Source organism: Pisolithus orientalis (genome assembly GCF_024613125.1).
Source record: "Pisolithus orientalis strain OTSU chromosome Unknown F5J12scaffold_8, whole genome shotgun sequence".
NCBI classification, from domain to species: Eukaryota; Fungi; Basidiomycota; class Agaricomycetes; order Boletales; family Pisolithaceae; genus Pisolithus; species Pisolithus orientalis.
Genome location: NW_026260789.1, coordinates 1,164,930 through 1,179,240, shown reverse-complemented (window position 1 = coordinate 1,179,240; position 14,311 = coordinate 1,164,930). Strand labels below are relative to the sequence as shown.

Here is a 14,311-nt window from a genome sequence, read left to right as displayed (position 1 = left end):
GGCCGGTTGACCTGAGTCTTTTGTGCCATTGAGCAAGATGATGTTTATGGGGGGCGACGACCAACTGTTATTTGCACCCATTTGAGTTTTTTGGTCCACCTGCTTGCATGGTCATGGCCACCTTCAACTCATGAACTGTGTAGTTGCGCCGCAAGAGAGACAGACAGTTGGGGGGTGGCAATGTGTCACGATGATAACATGGCAGCACGTTCGTCATGTCAGGTAACGCATGTCGTTACTGAATGTGAGCGGTGGCAGCACTGGCAGGTTTTTTTTGTAGATAAAAAGTGACTTAATTAGCCGAATAGGTTTTTGTTATCCCTCGCGTGACAAAAAAGCTCAGCTGTGTTGTCAAAGTGAGTTTATTCGTTGGTGTGTGGTGGACAGCAACGGGAGCTGACATGCCGGCTCCACGAAAAAAGACATCGGCGTTGGGCTCCAATCCTGTGGTTATTGGGACCTGTACTGACCCGGCAACACGTTCCGCATTCCCCCTGGTAATAAGCCTGTGATAGCCCCCCTCTCCCCCTCTTCGATAAATTGGCTGCGTGTTCCTCATCTCATCATCTCCCCTCTCTCCCTCTCTGCCACTTGGGGCTACGCGTCTCCTCTCCTCCCTCCCTTGCGTGTGCAGACACCCATCATCCCAAGAGCCCTTCCTGTGTACCTGGCCCCGTACATGTCTCCGCGACCCATTCTCAAACCTCGCTTAGAACTTCCTACCGAAGAGCCACTTGTAGAACCATTCCCGTTTGCCACATGTCCGTCTCTCTTGCTCACTCGCCACGTCCACTTCCCACCCACGCCGACGCTTACGTCGACATTCACGACCCACTCTTCGTCCGCGTACGACCGCACTCCTGTCGTTGTCGCCCCGAACACCTGTGCGCTCCCAGGTCGTCACGAACGAGAGTTGTTCATAGACAATAACACTTCTGGTTATGAGAGGCGCGAATCTGAGTCGTCCTCTGATACCGCCTACTCACAGGACACGAAAATCGGCTCCCAAAGGGAGCTACTTCCACCCTCGCGCTTATGAAGCATGCGCGCCTGAGCCTTGTCCTTCGCCTTTATGGTCATCGCCAGGTCATTCCGCCTCTCCCTGGTTTCCTCCTCGTCCACTCATACTTGATACTTTACATGACTTCCCTCCAGACTCAGATAGCTCGTCGTCGGATAGTCCAATCTCGACGCCGACGGACGACGAGCTCGATGTTGCTTCGCATCGTTCCATGTCAATGCTTTACGCTCCGACTAACCCCGCATCGTGTACATCTCCACCGTCACGCCATAATATGAACGCACCAATGATACCCCCCAATTCGTACCTGTCCCCCGAAGGCCCAACATTGTCATATTCAAATTACCATCACCCCCAGTCCTCGCCTTCCACGAAGGAGAGGAAAGCCGGGAAGAGATCCAGCAACGAAAATAATCAACCGCGGAATCCGAAGGGTTCTCGCAAAGAGGCCGTTTTCAAACTCGATCATCAACAACGCAGCAGTTTCACGTTTCCCTCCCTCGATTTTGAGGGTTGTCTTGGAGGATTCTAAACTACCCATGGTCGCATTCCTAACAAGACACGCGTGTCCCGATAGTCTGGTGCTGGATTTCTTTTTTCCCCTTGTCCCCACTTTTCACGTTAATCCATCACTGATATTGGATATTATCGGATATACGGATACAGATAATCTGTGTTTTCGTGTCCTCTCCACCCAGCGTTCACCCTCCGAGGGCTCGCTCGGGTGTACTACGGGGATTATTCTGGGACGATGACGAGCTCATGACACTTTACCCCACAGTAAGAAGTCAATACCCAATCCTGCGATGTACACTCCTGTACACTCCACATGCAGTAGCCCAATGTATTACCACCCATTCGGCGTTCGTTCTGATATAATTTTAGTTTTATTTGTTGAGTTGTGATATTGTCACATCCACATACGTCTGACAGACATGCGACACGGACTGACACGGGACTTTGAAAAGACATGATTTGACAGATCGCCGTAGATACGAATTCCCCGTGTAGTCACAGGTGATGCGTGGTTGTAATTGATCGATTTGCAAGTTGTTGTGACGCGTGATGGACGGACAGAATTCTAGTCAGTGTTGTTAGGCGCAAAAAGGCGCAAAACCGCGCAGATCTAGAGTCTCACTCCTTGTAGGGAGTTGATATACGTGGAGAGCTGCCTGTCGCATGCAGTCTGAGATGGCAGTATTGCACGTCGGGGGTAAACGGGAGGAATTGTCACTCTGTCATAGGACACTTGCTAGGTGCAATAGGGTTTAGTGCAAACGGCCATTACTGGTATCATGAAGAGCTGCCTAGCAGGAGTTAATAGGCTGTTCAGCCATCGGCCCCATTATCGGTTAGATGAACAGAAACCGCCTGATCCAAGGACACAGTGAGGAGACTTACCCATGACAATTGTCACCGAATATGCACATACACCCACATGTCGGCACCGATCGGGTTTCGCAGCTCTGGGCACTCTCCACGTTCCATTACTTCGAGTCCGAAAACCTACCCCTTGTATTTCGGAGTGCGGCACAACTAGGCGAGGCTCCCGGACTCCAAAAGTACAAATCCAGGGGTGTCGTAGAATTCTGGGTTCCTGATGCCAGTCAGTGGTCGAGAGTCGTCCGCCCTCGTCCGCGGGTAAGATGCTTACTACGTGTTGCCCAGCGAAGCGACCTCTGTTGGGTGTAATAGCTGCGACGCACCGTTTTTGAGATCGTAGCTCCTTGAGGATATATCCGCTACGCGTTCTTGGTGGAATTTTGGTCGATAGCCGAGTATGACACGCACCTCGAGGCCGCACCGGAGACAGAACGTGGACAACCAGGCTAGGGCGGACGCTGGACCGCACACCGCCCTGGTTCGTGATCGATGCTTATAAAGTACCACTCTCGTGAGATAGTATGGAACGTTTTGAAGGCGAGATTGGTAATGTGATGCGGACGGTGTGCATACATAGTCCGCAGAGCGGGAAACGCACACTTCATGCGTAGTCACCTAAACCTAGTAGGAAGGTTCAGTTCCGGTGGACCCGCTCACCTTTCTAGATGGTGCCCTTTTGAAATACCAGTGATATGAGAGCCAAGAACAGAGATCTGAGTTACGTAGATGAATTGGTCACTCGGAAAAAAGGCCTTCCGTCGGATTGGTCGCCGCCCCCGAACATGCAAGCGCAAAAATCGCTTAGATGGTTGCGCCCAACCCACCCACCTCCAGAGGACTGTGGATTCAAAGATGAAAGTTTATTCGGGGGATGGAAGCGGAAAGTTTCGCTTTCATGTCACAGGGTCCCTACACGCTTACCCGCGATGGAACTTTGGTAACATGGGACAGAGAACACGTTTGCCCCACGGGTGGGAGAGAGACGAAAGGTTTAGATAGATTGAGTGGGAAGGGGACCCAGCCTTTATGAAGACTTCTAGGACATTTCATGATGCAATAGTGAAGTCATGACTCGACGCGCAGCGCCACCGACGACACAACATAAGGCACTTTGTACACTTGTGTACAGCATCGATTACCCACATAGACAACTACTGTCCACAAGACGACGCATGTTTCGTCGTCACGGACCATTTATGATGTGTGTTATTTTGGTGTAGAAATGTAGCGCTAGTGAGATGATTGAGGATGGGCAGTGTACTCACCGGGGCGGCCCAGCTGAATCTTCCGAAGGTCAGTGCGCAGGTTTCGACCTCAGAGCGGCGTGGGAATTTGAATCTTCGGAGTGGTGAATCAACAGAACTGCCCCCCGTTTCCCCCCTTCTCTGCAACCACCACCCAACCGACATCCTCCTGTCGTCGTCGTTCATCACAACACAACACAAATCAACTTCAACGCCGATAATCGCATCTTTCAATGGCTCGCACCAAGGTAATGCATCGTCTATGGTGTTGTTTCAATTTTTTATAGTAGTAATACCAACCCCATGCAGCAAACCGCCCGTAAGACTACCGGAGGTGAGATAAGCGCGACATCACACAACAACCTGTCATGGCTAACCAACACCACTTCTAGGCAAAGCCCCCCGCAAGCAACTTGCCACCAAGGCTGCTAGGAAGACCGCAACAACGGTAGGCTCCCCTTACTTCCAGTGACGTGGCAGCTGATCATTGGTGGCTGCTATCCTTCAGGCTCCTACTGGTGGTGTGAAGAAACCTCACCGCTTCCGCCCCGGAACGGTGGCCCTTCGTGAAATCAGAAGGTACCAAAAGTCTACCGAGCTTCTGATCAGGAAGCTCCCCTTCCAACGCCTCGTCCGCGAGATTGCACAGGACTTCAAGGTTTGTTCTCCCATTCCCCTTCTCACATTTGATTTCTCTTCGAATGACACTGACCTCCATATCACAGACCGACTTGCGCTTCCAGTCCTCCGCTGTCATGGCACTGCAGGAAGCCGCTGAGGCTTACCTTGTCTCACTCTTCGAAGACACCAATTTGGCGGCCATCCATGCCAAGCGTGAGTCATCTTGTCTTGCTGCGTACAAATTTAAAATTCACACGCACTGCTTTTTTCTCCAGGTGTTACCATGTATGTCTCGCTCTGCCCGTTTTCCGTTCCGCTGCGGATCTGCGATTTATATCACTGACTTCTCATTTGCAGTCAACCCAAGGACCTTGCGTTGGCTCGCCGTCTCAGAGGCGAGAGGTCTTAAAGGGCTTTCCCCCTGAAGAACATCCGAAATCGACTACATTTCACCAAGGTCTCCCCAGTTGTGTCTGTGCCACTCTCCTATTGTATTACGATAAAGTTTCCACATTTCTAGTATGTATGAGTGGGATGGTGTGAAGTGTGGGTTCGTCCGCTTTTGTTCTTTTTCTCCCCTTTTGCGTAGCCATTCCATCGACCTGTTGATGGGGCTTTTGTTTTTGTCGCTCTGGGAGCCTATGACTGGACACGAGTGCGGAATGTAGAGGCAAACGCTTGTATTAGCTGTGTATTTACGGTACATGTAGGCTAATGCAGACAACCAACTCGTTCGCCGCTACCATTTGGGCGATGCAGCTGATCGGTGGTGAAACAGTTCCAAGGTACGTGATGGAAGTTGCTGATTTAAGGTGGCGACATTCGCTGTGCTATTTCTCCCCCTGCTCCTGCTACTACCTACAGTGGGATGAACACGCACTGATTGTTCGAGGCATTTGTGCTTCATTCCTGCGGGTTCGGCGGCACCACGCGAGTCCGATAGAGCTAAGCGTATCAGCGTCTACATGTGTTTAAACTCGCGAGTTAGGAGCATTGGGTTTACGCGTGTATTGCAGTTACTAAAACTCGTTAACGAGTTTCCGGTGCGTTTTCCACGTGTTGGACTGAAGCTCACGCAAACGCGATAAATTCGTGTTAAACTTCTCGGTGATTGTCTGCATCTATTAATTTTCACGCAAAGACGGGGTCCTCTTGCCATAAGGTCTGGCACTTCTAGGAGGCTACCGAATTACGAACCCGATGATGACGGGGGAGGTCGCCGATTAGTCAACAGTTTGAGTCTCTGGCCAATGGCCATGCTCATTTGGGACCCAATCGAGTCGGCGTGTGCATAATAATAAGTTAAGTATTACGCCTGTGGGATCCAGGCTGGAACGTATGTGTGTGTCCCTGAACACGCGCTTCTCCGGCGCTAAGGAAGCTTCCAAGCTGTACGCTAACATTCATTTCTACATGCCCCCGAGCTATAGACCACCTATGTGGTATTTGCAGTGCGTTGGGGCCTTGCTGGGGACACTTTCCTACTCATCCGGTGCTCTTACGAAGTCGTTAAATTTCAATCTTCTCAGCACTTCAGCGCCTAGCATCTGTCATGAGCGCATCAGCATTACTCGGAGGGGAAGCACCGGTCCACGCAGGTGACTCCTTTTATCAAGAGGCGCCAAGGTGCTTTTAATACTTTCACCCCTGGCTTCGCGATTATAAGATTGAGTGGGTTCTGACAATGTGGCCTTGCCCCATAACCCGTTTGCTCATCCATGTCAGAGTCCTCATCTCCCTCGCAGAGTCTTCACCCTTTTCCGTCTCATGGAGCTCGACCTGCTGGTTTTGCTTCGTTACATGCCACCGACACTTCGGGTTCGACTGTTCACATGTCGGGATACATGGAAGACGTGATACCTCCTGCTCACGACAACCGTACTCTCGTTCTCTGCTTTGATGGGACTGGCTCCGAGTTCAATATGAAGGTAGAGAATTTTATTCCTACTGATCCCTGAAGCATAGAGTCGATCGCATTCGTTGCCAGAACTCGAATATTGGTCAGTTTTTCACAATGCTGAAGAAGGACAGTCCTCAACACCAGATGGTTTACTACCACGTATGTTCAGTGCACTAGACCGCCTCTTCTGCCGTTAACGGCCAGGTTCCGCTATAGGCTGGAATGGGTACCAATACTATTCCTAAGCTATCCAACATCATCGATATGATGATCGGAACACATTTTGATGCGCATGTAATGGGTGCGTAATCAATATGCCCACATTCACATTTCAATTAATGAACGCCTTTGTCTTTGGTTCCACAGAGGGCTACGAGTTTCTAATGGAGAGCTGCACGTCTCTATCTGCTTTCTCGTCTGATGTGGGGACTAATGTAGCGTGGTTTGTACACAGACCAGGCAGGTGACAAGATATGTCTTTTCGGATTCTCGAGTGGGGCCTACACGGCGCGTGCTCTAGCTGGCATGTAAGAATTTGGTGCGTGATGCGCTACCACGGGCATGTTAACTGGATCCAGGCTCCACAAAATAGGGCTTCTGCCACGATGCAACCACCAACAAGTCCCGTTCGCATATAAGATGTACAGTCAGGATGACCGGGAAGGGTGGAGGCAAAGTCGGGCGTTCAAGAAGGCATTTTCGATTGACGTCAGTGTCGAGTTTGTCGGCGTTTGGTGAGTTTTCGGATTGGTCCAGACCTTGTTGTTGTAGCCCGTCGCCATTGACGCTTCTGGACCTTCAGGGACACAGTTAATTGTGTAGGCATTGTACCACGTAGATTGCCGTTTACCAGGGCGAATAATAAGATTCGCTACTTCAGGCATGCACTCTCACTTGACGAACACCGAGTGTATGTATTTTTTCGTGTACAGTCTTCAGTTCCCGACGGAGAACCATCTTTCCATACAGGCGATTTATACCCAGTTTCTGTCATCAACCAATAGAAACGAACAATGATAAACAAGCAGTTCGCCAAGGCGAGACGCCGCACACCTGCGAGAAGAAATCTTACGCTCTCCATATCACACATCACGCAAAAAGTGGTGTGGACGTACATCACCGAGGGTGCGAGGAGCTAGAATATCGTTTCCAGCAATCGACGACTCCCACCGATGCGCAGGAAGTGTGGTTTGCAGGTTGCCATCGAGGTGTGTACCTGTCCTTACGACAAATGGCCATAAAACGATGAGATCTGATTTTTCCCGGAATTTTAGATGTGGGAGGTGGAGCTGAGAATAACGGTACCCGGCATAGTCTATCACGCATATCCTTGCGGTGGATGATTAGGGAATGTTTTAAAGCCAGGACTGGCATCCTCTTCCAGCGGTCAATGTTCCAACAAATTGGGATGGATCCTGAAACATTGTATCCTCATGTGCTGGAACGCCCACCGGCCTTGACGAATACGCCCACAGCTTCCCCTGTATCGCGCAAATTCGAAGGAGACTCGTCAAACCAGGACACCGATTTCACAAGCGAAGAGCAAGAGGACCTCGCTGATGCATCAAGTCCCATACATGACAGGCTCAAGATGAGGCCTATCTGGTGGATACTTGAGTGTCTTCCGCAAAAGCTGCGCTACCAGAGAGATAAGGACAATGCTTGGGTGACTAAGATCAGGTGCGTCATGAACATTCTCTCGTCGTATTACCATTCACTGTTCTTCCTTTCAACATTAGTGTGAACAGGGGTAGGGGTCGCCGCGTTCCAAGACAAGACGCGGGCGTTCAGGTGCATCGGACGGTCAAGATACGAATGGAAGCAGAGGGGTTTCCAGAGAAGTATCAGCCTAAGGCGAAAGTCAAGGTCAAGCCTACCTGGGTCGACTAAGGCGCCTAGATGGAGGGAACTGGAAGGTCTTTATTTCGCCTGCTTCAACTGGATGATGATACTAGGCTAGAGTATCATATGTCGGTTGATCAAGAGCGAAATCGAATGAAATCCCGTTCTGCCTCAGTAATGACGGGTTACAGTGGGTGGGTGGAGGTCCCGAATATGAGACGCTACATAAGAGAGTGAAGGAATCTGTATCTTGCTCCAAGAGGTGGGCTGCGCCCACTGAATAAACTGATTTTGTCAATGCACTACATGCAAGCCGAATGCAAAGCCCGCATGGTATGACCGTACGCTGCATATGACATGCACGTGGTGAACGGCCGCTCTGCCGGATTGGAGCGTTTTGAATCTCTGCTACTAGCCCGAAATCGTGTATTCCCCTCTGATGCCATCTGCCGTCTTATGATAGTTACCGAATATCTCCTGTAAACGTTTGAAACTGCGGAGCTAGAGCAGGTCATTTCATGCGACCGGAAATTGGTATAACTCACCTTGAGCTCACCTCTGCATTCTGTTGTTGACCTTGGAAACCCTATAATAGGGAACGGAAAGATAGAGACACCTGCGAAGGACATATAAGAGACACGATACGTGTGCGATTGGCGGGAATGCACTCGGAGCGGAGGAAAAGAAAGAAAAAGAATTGACAATACATATTGAATGGATCCAGGAAAGTATGTAGGGTCGCACTACAGGGTTGGCATGACGAGACGAGTAGTAATCAAGAAAATTGAGGTAACGCCTGCGATGTTTGTAGAGGCGCGAAGTGCTTGAGATTGGTGAATCTGCCTGGTCCTGAGCTTGGCACGCAACTATTAATCCACCCATTCTGGTTCAACCTCGAATCTCGCTCTCGGAGTTCTTTCCTTCCTGCAGTCCGTCCGTGTCCATCCGTATCTTAACCGTTCCATATACCCTGAGGGTTTCTCGTCCTTGTGCAGGGATATGTCGCCCCTTTCCCATGTTCAGTCTGATCTCAGATAGAAACGAAGAAAAACCAGCTCAATACACGGATTTCCAGACGGAATATGGGAGTTACATACCTGATATGCGTGACCCACTTGTCATCCTCCTCTCTCCGGTACCACAGCTTTTGCGGCAGCATTTCAGGTATCCACCAGCACGGGGCAATCTTGAGTTGATCGTAGATAGGACTCAGCGCGTCATTGAGGTCTTCCAATTCCTCGCTCTGCGAATTTGCTGCAAAGCTCACACTGGATTACTGCATGATCATCACAAGGTGCGTTAGGGTCAGCGTCTATCGGGCCGTTATAAATGGGCGGTGCGCGGGAAACTACGAGAGGAACAATGTTGAGGGGTCCATGCCAATCTGCTGGAACATCGAGCGGTGGAAGAGAATGCCTACTTCGGTTTTGAAAATCTCCTGAGTCATCCACCGGAGAGGGATACTTTTAACTGTTTCGAGTACTATTCTTGACGGAACCATCATCAACGCCTGAAATGGAGTTGCGAATATTAAGACCCTGTCAATTCCTGGACTGTCCGAGCTTACCGCAGTGACATCCTGCGGACCATACTTCATCGACATCAGTTTGCAAGATTGACTGGGCGTACCGACGCTCCAGATCCTGAAGACTTGATTTCTGGTGGTGCCTGTTCGAGCTGCTTTTCGATGCAGAAGCTGGACGTGGGGAATATGAGTGGAGGGATATCCCCTGGTGCTTCGAGGCATTTCCCATCTCTGAATGCCAAGCTTACAGCGGTTTACGAAAATAATGTTGGTAGCAAAATGTTTGTAAGCGCGTCGTGAGCTCTGCCTGATATGGAAATGTAGGAATTCGTCGCCTTCGTTTGTCTACGTAACCAGCGCATATGACCAAACTACATGATGTGCTCACGAGATGGCGCAGTAAACACACACCACTGCTTCTGCAATGACTGTAGAACTACTCTGCATTGAAGGAGCTCTCAATAACATGTACTGCAATGTACCCATCCACTGTCATTGCGGCACAAAGTATCCATCACCTCGAACAAACACGTCCTTTAGCTGTGCATGGTGACTATATGCTGCTCTTCCATGGTGCTGAGCGAGCGTGTGCTCGTTCTTGCTCGTTTCGTTGACGACCGCGAGTTCTGACCCGTCGCCAGTGAGATTTTGGTGAGTCGGGGTGACGTGGTAGTTAGTCCCACTAGTATTTTCATGCCAGCTTGGTACAGTTTCCCTATTGGGCAGAGCTCACGACACGCTCACAAATATTTTGCTACTGACATTATTTTCGCAAACCGCTGTAAGTAATGTCGACTGCTATTGTAGTTCTGCATGAAGCGTCTGTACAAGGATTCAGATGTCTAAGCATTAGCATATCATAAACATATGTCCAGTACATGATTGTCCTACTCGTACTTCCATCTGCCACAGGTCTACTTGAGGTAGTCAGGTCTCTGAGCTGTATGGTATCTCCAAATTATGATAAAACCTTTCACCTTGTTTACAAGGTCACTGCACCCCGAAAATTGAGACGCTTTTCTCGACATCTGCATTTGCCTCAACAACAAGTCCGTGCAGGCAAATCCCACCAGCCACCTCACAACTGTAGCATGCTCGGGCGTGGTAAACAAGGTGCCTGCCGGCGACGGCCCTGTTCTAGTTTTATTGGTCCGCTCTGGAAAGAAAAAGAAAAAACATGGAAGAGTGACTGAAGGGTGACTGCAAAAGTCGCGCAATCACCCGTTTTATTTTGTTTGTTTAATGTTACAGATGCAGCGTCATAGGGTCCGTCCACTTTTTGTTCTTTTTCCCCCCTTCTTTTACGTAGCCATTCCATCGACCTGTTGATGGGGGCTTTCTTTGTTTTTGTCGCGCTGGGAACCTATGGCTAGACGTGCGTGCGGGATGTAGAGGCAACCGCTTGTATTGGCTGTGTATTTACGGTACCTGTAGGCTAATGCGTCGCTAACGCAGACAACCAACTCGTTCGCCGCTACCGCCTGGGTGATGGAAACAGTTCGAAGCTCCTGCCTAAGTACGTGATGAAGTGGTCTGAAGTGGCAACATCTGCTAAGCTATTTCTCCCTCTGCTCCCACTACTCACAGAGGAAGGAATACGCACTGATTGTCCAAGATATTTGTGCTTCATTATTGAGGGTTCGGCGGCATCTCGCGAGTTCGATAGAGCGAAGTATACCAGCGTCTAGATTGCAATGTTGTGTTTAAACTCACGAGTTGGATAGAGCTCACGCAAACGCGATAAATTCGTGTTAAGCTTCTCGGCAAGTGATTGTCTGCATCTATAATTTTCGCACAAAGAGGGCGTCTTCTTGCCGTAAGGTTTGGCATTTCCAGGAGGCTACTGCATTACGAAGCCGATAATGACAGGAGGTCGCTGATGAGTCAACAGTTTGTGGGTCCTCTGGCCAATTATTAGCCATGCTCATTTGGCATTCCATCGAGACGGTGTGTATACAATAACAGGTTCGATAAGCCTGTAGGATGCAGGCTGGAATGTATGTGTCCCTCAACACGCGCTTCTGCGGCGCTCAGGAAGCTTCCAAGCTGTACGCTAACATTCAGTTCTGCATGCCCCCAAGCTATAGAGCATCTATGTGGTTTTTGCAGTGCGTTGGGGCCTTACTGGGGACACTTTCCTACTCATCCGGTGCAAGATTATGATACGGAGTCATAAATTTCTTCTCAGCACTTCAGCGCCTAACGTCTATCATGAGCGAAACAACATTACTTCAGAGGGGAAGTACTGGTCCACGCAGGTGACTTCTTTTATCTAGAAGCGGCAAGGTGCTTTTAGTACTTTACCCCTGTCTTTGCGATTATAAGATTGAGTGGGTTCTGACAATGTGGTCTTGCCCCATAACCCATTTACTCATCCATGTCAGAGCCCTCATCTGCATCGCAGACTCTTCATCCTTTTCCATCTCACGGAGCTCGACCTGCCGATCTTGCTTCATTACACGCCACCGACGCTTCGGGTTCGACTCTTCAGATGTCAGAATCCATGGAAGACGCGGTACCTCCTGCTCATGACAACCGCACTCTCGTTCTCTGCTTTGATGGGACTGGCTCCGAATTCAATATGAAGGTAGATAATTTTATTCCTACTGATCCCTGAAGCATAGAGTCGATCGCATTCGTTGCCAGAACTCGAATATTAGCCAGTTTTTCGCAATGCTAAAGAAGGACAGTCCTCGACACCAGATGGTATATTACCACGTATGTTCAGTGCACTAGACCGTGTGTTCTGCCGTTAACGGCCAGGTTCCGCCATAGGCTGGAATGGGTACCAATACTGTTCCTAAGTTATCCAACATCATCGATATGATGGTCGGAACACATTTTGATGCGCATGTAATGGGTGCGTAATCAATATGCCCACATTCACATTTCAATTAATGAACGCCTTTGTCTTTGGTTCCACAGAGGGCTACGAGTTTTTAATGGAGAGCTGCACGTCTTTATTTGCTTTCCCGCCTGATGTGGGGACTGACGTGGGCTTGCACACAGACCAGGCGGGTGACAAGATATGTCTTTTTCGGATTCTCGAGTGGGGCCTACACAGGCGCGTGCTCTAGCTGGCATGTAAGAGTTTGGCGTGATGCGCACCACGGGCATGTTAACTGGATCCAGGCTCCACAAAATAGGGCTTCTGCCACGATGCAACCACCAACAAGTCCAGTTTGCGTATGAGATGTACAGTCGGGATGACCGGGAAGGGTGGAGGCAAAGTCGGGCGTTCAAGAAGGCATTTTCGATCGACGTCAATGTCGAGTTTGTCGGCGTTTGGTGAGTTTTCGGATTGGTCCAGACCTTGTTGTTGTAGCCCGTCGCCATTGACGCTTCTGAACCTTCAGGGACACGGTTAATTGCATAGGCATCGTACCACGTAGATTGCCGTTCACGAGGTCGAATAATAAGATTCGCTACTTCAGGCATGCACTCTCACTTGACGAACAGCGAGCGTATGTATTTTTTCTGTACAGTCCTCAGTTCCCAACGGAGAACCATCTTTCCATACAGGCGATTTATACCCAGTTTCTGGAATCAAACGATAGAAACGAACAATGATACACAGGCAGTTCGCCAAGGCGAGACGCCGCACACCTGTGAGAAAAAATCTTACGCTCTCCATATCACACATCACGAAGAAAGTGGCCTGGACGTACATCATCGAGGGTGCGAGGACCTAGAGTATCAGTTTCTCGCAATCGACGACTCCCACCGATGCGCAGGAAGTGTGGTTTGCAGGTTGCCATCGGGGTGTGTGCCTGGCATTACGACAAGTGGCCATAAAACGATGAGATCTGATTTTTCCCGGAATTTTAGATGTGGGAGGTGGAGCTGTGAAGAACGGTGCCAGGCATAGTCTATCACGCATATCTTTGCGGTGGATGATTAGGGAGTGTTTTAAAGCCAGGACTGGCATCCTCTTCCAGCGGTCAATGTTCCAACAAATTGGGATGGATCCTGAAACATTGTATCCTCACGTGCTGGAACGCCCACCGGCTTTGACGAACACGCCCACAGCTTCCCCTGTATCGTGCAAACTCGAAGGAGACTCGTCAAACAGGGACACCGAGGACACCGATTTCTCGAGCGAAGAGCAAGAGGACCTCGCTGATGCATTAAGTCCCATACATGACAGGCTCAAGATGACGCCTATCTGGTGGATACTTGAGGGTCTTCCGCAACAGCTGTGCTACCAGAGAGACAAGGACAATGCTTGGGTGACTAAGATCAGGTCCGTCACGAACGTTTTCTCGCTGTATTAAAATTCACTGTTCTTCCTTAGTGTGAACAGGGGTAGGGGTCGCCGCGTTCCAAGACAAAGCGCGGGCGTTCAGGTGCATCGGACGGTCAGGATACGAATGGAAGCAGAGGGGTTTCCAGAGAAATATCAGCCTAAGGCGGAGGTCGAGGTCGAACCTACCTGGGTCGACTAAGGCGCCTAGATGGAGGGAAATAGAGGGTCATTTGGTTCGCCTGCTACAATTGGATGATGATACTAGGCTAGAGTATCATATGTCAGGTGATCAAGAGTGAAATCGAATGAAATCCCGTTGTGTCTCGTAGTAATGACTGGCCACAATGGGTGGGCGAAGGTCCCAAATGTATGAGATACTACATAAGCGAGTAATGGAATCTGGATCTTGCTCCTGGGGGGGGGCTCTGGATGGAGCAGCGCGCACTGAATAAAGTGATTTTGTCAATGCACGACATGCAAGCCGAATGCAAAGCCCACATAGTGCGACCGTTTCCCTCTGATGCCATCT

General features: G+C 49.8%; 5 protein-coding genes across 5 annotated transcripts; 4 read left to right on the top strand and 1 right to left on the bottom strand.

Moving 5' to 3' along the window:
- Positions 1–742: 742 nt before the first annotated feature.
- On the top strand, positions 743–1,553 carry F5J12DRAFT_707440 (uncharacterized protein; the record flags this gene model as incomplete). Its single annotated transcript, XM_051740584.1, has 2 exons — positions 743–915; positions 962–1,553. Coding segments are annotated over 2 exons (765 nt in total), but the record flags the coding sequence as incomplete, so codon positions are not given.
- A 2,183-nt stretch (positions 1,554–3,736) lies between these two features.
- F5J12DRAFT_820697 (histone H3) lies at positions 3,737–5,089 on the top strand. Its single transcript, XM_051745271.1, has 7 exons — positions 3,737–3,896; positions 3,958–3,982; positions 4,041–4,096; positions 4,157–4,306; positions 4,374–4,482; positions 4,545–4,554; positions 4,627–5,089. The coding sequence occupies exons 1-7, from the start codon at positions 3,882–3,884 to the stop codon at positions 4,676–4,678; spliced, it is 417 nt and encodes a 138-aa protein (XP_051601972.1). The 5' UTR covers positions 3,737–3,881; the 3' UTR covers positions 4,679–5,089.
- A 1,318-nt stretch (positions 5,090–6,407) lies between these two features.
- Positions 6,408–8,277, top strand: F5J12DRAFT_820680 (uncharacterized protein). The gene is made up of 8 exons (XM_051745270.1): positions 6,408–6,470; positions 6,536–6,562; positions 6,624–6,696; positions 6,748–6,903; positions 6,972–7,079; positions 7,139–7,377; positions 7,444–7,849; positions 7,909–8,277. The coding sequence occupies exons 1-8, from the start codon at positions 6,434–6,436 to the stop codon at positions 8,057–8,059; spliced, it is 1,197 nt and encodes a 398-aa protein (XP_051601971.1). The 5' UTR covers positions 6,408–6,433; the 3' UTR covers positions 8,060–8,277.
- A 622-nt stretch (positions 8,278–8,899) lies between these two features.
- F5J12DRAFT_781646 (uncharacterized protein) lies at positions 8,900–10,416 on the bottom strand (the record flags this gene model as incomplete). Its single annotated transcript, XM_051742577.1, is given in 10 exon segments — positions 8,900–9,035; positions 9,109–9,279; positions 9,364–9,521; positions 9,579–9,590; positions 9,641–9,765; positions 9,785–9,881; positions 9,948–10,025; positions 10,068–10,251; positions 10,299–10,378; positions 10,402–10,416. The coding sequence occupies 10 exon segments, from the start codon at positions 10,414–10,416 to the stop codon at positions 8,900–8,902; spliced, it is 1,056 nt and encodes a 351-aa protein (XP_051601970.1).
- Positions 10,417–12,333: 1,917 nt separating this feature from the next.
- F5J12DRAFT_820655 (uncharacterized protein) lies at positions 12,334–14,107 on the top strand. Its single transcript, XM_051745269.1, has 9 exons — positions 12,334–12,400; positions 12,487–12,566; positions 12,587–12,620; positions 12,669–12,824; positions 12,893–13,000; positions 13,059–13,214; positions 13,237–13,298; positions 13,365–13,779; positions 13,831–14,107. The coding sequence occupies exons 1-9, from the start codon at positions 12,360–12,362 to the stop codon at positions 13,979–13,981; spliced, it is 1,203 nt and encodes a 400-aa protein (XP_051601969.1). The 5' UTR covers positions 12,334–12,359; the 3' UTR covers positions 13,982–14,107.
- The last annotated feature ends 204 nt before the right edge of the window (positions 14,108–14,311 follow it).